The 4,539-nt window shown below is 39.3% G+C and overlaps 1 protein-coding gene across 1 annotated transcript in view; it reads left to right on the forward strand.

Moving 5' to 3' along the window:
* Positions 1-1,163: 1,163 nt before the first annotated feature.
* The window catches only part of LOC113227486, an 18,447-nt gene continuing 15,071 nt past the window's right edge, over positions 1,164-4,539 (forward strand). The window contains exons 1-2 of the mRNA XM_026460425.1: positions 1,164-1,367; positions 3,590-3,725. Coding sequence (XP_026316210.1) covers positions 1,233-1,367; positions 3,590-3,725 — 271 coding nt within the window. The 5' untranslated portion in view covers positions 1,164-1,232. The remainder of the gene's footprint in view (positions 1,368-3,589; positions 3,726-4,539) is intronic.

Genomic DNA, 4,539 nt, shown 5'->3' on the forward strand with positions numbered 1-4,539 from the left:
CAAAACATAAGTACTCTAATAAACAATTCAGGAAATAATAAAAAGATTCCTATCACTAAACTTTTAATCCACAAACACCTTTTCACGTGCCTAACCCGTGTGCCAGGCAATAATAACTTGAAAAAGTATTAAGTCCCAGATTTGAAGAACAAAAAGCGACGATAACACAGGCGACGTCGTTTAACGTTATGACCCAACTTCTAACGAGCTGCCGTAAAGCCGATATTTACTTTCTTCACCTCGGCGGAGGGTCTCAAGGTAAAAATGTAGTGCACGGGCGGCGTCGTAAAATGTTATGTTTCGAACTCTTTGCGAGGTCTGTTGCCTTGGTCCATATTTTCGATTTGAAATGTAAGAAATACCAGGCAAGCAGAAAATAAAACCAATTATCTAATAACGCAGCAGAGACGGTACAGCTAACAACACGCTTGGATTACTACTTTACACTTAGTTTAGAAAGTTTAGACTTTGGTTGATTGCCGTTACTAGTTATACTCTACACAGTTGCCTTTTTAAACAAAATATCTGAACGAAACTGTATTTTTTTGTTTAATCACTTTTAATCGCTCGCTGTTCCATGGCACGAAAATAAAACAACTCTTTCATAACTTGTTTATGTTGACGGCAAAGATAACCGGTTAAAATTTAAAGATGGATTATTGAAGATAAGATCGTACTTTAGAAGCGGTGTATTCATTATTTCGCGGTTTGATTAATTACGAGAATGAAAAGTAATCACTGTAATTAATCATTTGATCTTAAACTAGAAAACTCCCTGCATTAAAATTTCGATAGCAAGATTACGTGCCTCCGTGACCTAACGGTTACCATGCTGTTTTGATTCCCGGGCTGGGAGAAATATTAGTACAGCCTAAATTTTTTTCTCAATACCCATTGACGGGACGACCAAGTCGTTCACCTGGTGGTAAGCGACTCGCCTATCCATAACAGTTGCAGTGCCACTTAGAGCTTTTAATCGCAAAGATCTGAGAGGTCCTTTCACTGCGCCTGTCACCCTGAGATATAAGTTGGTTCGTTCCGCCACTTGATATCATAAAAAAAACAAGTAAGAAATAACTATAATAGTTTCATCTAAATATTTAATCATAATAGTTTGTTTAATGTGCAGTAAACAAAAAATCTGTGTTTTGTCCACAGGTACAGTGAACACACTGAAATCCCTCCAAATACACGTCCCACAAGCGGTACTGACGGGGCGAGATGCAGAACTCATGTGTTCATACGAACTCGAAGGTGCGCAGCTGTATTCTATTCGATGGTACCGTAACATGATCGAGTTCTATCGATACGTACCGAAAGAATCGCCGGCGACGAAGGTCTTTCCGGTTGCGGAAATAAAGGTTGATGTAAGTATTTCAAAACTTTATCTTAAACATAGGTATAAAATTTTTACAATTACGCATTTCAGGATCAGGTAGTATAGAGATGATACAAAACTATTCGAAGTCACGTGGTTCCTTCGCATTTCAAGATCCGTGTCTGGCAGTGGCATGTTGGGTTGATGATGATTCTAGCAATGAGACAAAGAAACGAGATGCAATTAGTAATTAACCTCAAAATTAATCTACGAAACATAGTACTTCCTTCTTTGGCTTCTTCTTTCCTTCCTTTTGGCTTCGTAGCCAAGTGAAAAGAGCACTTTCCGATACGTTTTATTCGCTTGGTTTCTCTTTACTTTGTTTCCTTGTATGTAATATAACATCAATTATTAGTATAATTCAACTGCCTCTGTAGCCGAACGGTTACCATTCCGGTCTGCCACGCAGAGGTCCCAGGTTCGATTCCTGGGCCGGGAGAAATATTTGTATGGTTACATTTATTTCTCTCGTGAGTTTGGGTGTAATTTGTGGTTGTCTATGTGTGTGTCCATGGTACCCGCGACACAGGGTTCCCCTAGTGCTATGTTGAGTGTGTGCGTTATTATTATTATTTATTATTATGACTACCTCAGTAGTATAATATGATGCAAAGTAGGTAATATGTGCTATGTGAGATTTTTTTCTTTAACTTCGTAGCCTGAGAAAAGCGCACTTTCCGAAAGAATATTTTTTGCTTATTTTTCACTAGTGTCCTCTGTACCCGATTCCTCCTTTACATTTAAAATAGCTTTGACTTTACAACACCAAGTTAAGACGACTATCTCAAAGATTGTACCTAAGTCGGCAAAAGTAATATGTTTTATATGAGAAAATTTCAAACATCACTGAGACAATTTTACGGGGAAACTTTAAAGCGGTGCCGTAATATTGCTTATGGCTAAAGCCGATTATGTCTCGGCGCGCAATGTGAGCGCAAGATACGTACCCACTAATTTCATGGTTTACCTTATGTGATAAAAATAAAGCTAAAAAGGAAAGCACTCCCTTTGCAAGAAAATATTAAATTGTTTTCACAAGTCTTACGTAACTTGCTATCCGGATACTCGTATATAATACAAAATATATTCGATTGCTTACTGCGATTTTTTTCATGGTTTGCAATAATGGAAATCGATACCTCCAATGAACCTTTTTTTTTCTATTTTTGTTGACCCGGGGGAATCTGCTTACAAATATCCCGGCCCCGCGGGCGCAGAGCCGGGATTATGTGAGACTGGGCTGAACCAGAAGGTGAGCAGCCCGACCGCGCTAGCCCCCGGAATGTTCCTCCTCTTTGCTGTAGGTGGACGCTATTGCACTCGTCCGTCAGTCCGTCCCAACCAGCGGCTGGCCGCAACCTGCAGACACATCGGTCCTCCGACTCCAAATGTGAAGCTCGCCACCAGACGAGCCTTCCATCCCGGGCCTCTCCATAGGGAAACTTTATTTTTTGGTCATTTTCTATTATTTTTGTAAACAACCATATTTATTTACTATTATTATGCTCCCCAAATTTTGTAAAAAAAAAGAAACACAAAACAAAATTCGAAAAAACAAAAAACTAACTTTGTGAAAAGAATAAACAAAAAACAAAATAAAAACAGATAGAATCCAAAAATTAAGTTGATGGAATATTCATTGGAGCTATTGATATAGAATATGGAAGTAAATAAGGAAGGACACTGCGTCCACAAAGCTGGCAATGTTTTTTCTTTGGGTGGCTATGCTTATTCTTTGGTGGAAGTAGCTGCCACCTCGTAGCTCGCCGGTGGCTTCAACTAAGCGCACCGAAAGGTCCTTAATGAGATATCCACTGCAAAAAGCACAAAGCTATGCTCTGCACCACAGCTGTGCACTGGCTGAAGTGGCCATATTTAACTCGTTAGCGGTTCTCGGCTACTCAGGCAGCGGCAGGCAGGGGAACCCGCGCCACCCATACCTGCCAGCACATACGAAGCCTCAGTATCCATATAGATCGTATCCCGCATTACATGTCTATCCAGTTCCTAAGGATGAAAAACGAAGACAAAAAATATATAAATTCTTAATGTTTGTACTTTATTTTTGTATTTTTAGTCATTTGAGAAAACTGGTAACGAATCAGAATTAGAGTTAAAAAATCAAGTTTCCCTTTATAAGTTTAGTTTGTCTGGCACATAGCTTAGGGATTCCTGTAATGGTCAGGTACTCTTATTTTGTCATTTTTCCAGGTGGCTTCGTCAGATCAGAACCGCGTGGTCCTGCGGGAGGTGGATAGGACATTAACAGGGGAATATCAGTGCGAAGTGTCGGCTGACGCGCCTCTGTTCCACACAGACATTAAAGCCGGCGAAATGGTGGTTGTAGGTAAGTTGTGACAGTCATAAGGTCCTTTTTCAGAAGTTCTTAACACAATTTTTTTATAATATCTAGTGACGGGACGAACAAGTCGTGGTAGGTAGGTAGCCTCATGGTAGGCTATACGCCTGTACATGACAGCAAAAATCTGAGGGGCTCTGCTACTGCGCCTGTCATTTACGAAGTAACTATTAAGTAATCTGTGCCGTCACCCTGAGACATAAGTTTACAAGTCCCATGTGCCTGTACTTTCACCAGCACCCTTACCCTTCAAAACCGGAACACAGTAATGACTTACTGTTACTAATGACTTACTGTTACTAATGACTTACTTGTTTGGCGGCAGAAATATGTAAGACAAACTTACTAATACAAATGACGTCACGTGTTTGTAGCTATAGTGCTGTTTTCGTGGCATTTTATTTTTAATTACATTTTGTTTCAATTGCTAACAAATGAGCAATGGAATAATGGATGGTATCTCTATCTTCTAAATAGCGACTTTAAAAACGACTACATTCTTATTCTTTACGATCTTTCTTTGGATCGAAAATGTCCAACATTTGGTCCTGAAATTAGATTCCATTTTTTATCTGTTCCCGTGTGAAAAATGTAGAACACTCCAAGCTAGCCCATCTACATAAACAATTACTTCACCGGAAGAGATACGGGGTTAATGAGTTGTGCGTCGGAAACTTTTTGTATTTTCTTTTAATTTACTGACATTTTTTTGCGAAATCTGTTTTGGCTTTGTTTTAAGGGCTGTTTGTAAATTGGATTTGTTAAGCTTTTTGCATACTGGAGTACACTTTTGTGAGTGTAA

Source organism: Hyposmocoma kahamanoa, unplaced genomic scaffold, assembly GCF_003589595.1.
Source record: "Hyposmocoma kahamanoa isolate Upper Pololo Valley unplaced genomic scaffold, ASM358959v1 210, whole genome shotgun sequence".
In the NCBI taxonomy this organism is placed as follows: domain Eukaryota; kingdom Metazoa; phylum Arthropoda; class Insecta; order Lepidoptera; family Cosmopterigidae; genus Hyposmocoma; species Hyposmocoma kahamanoa.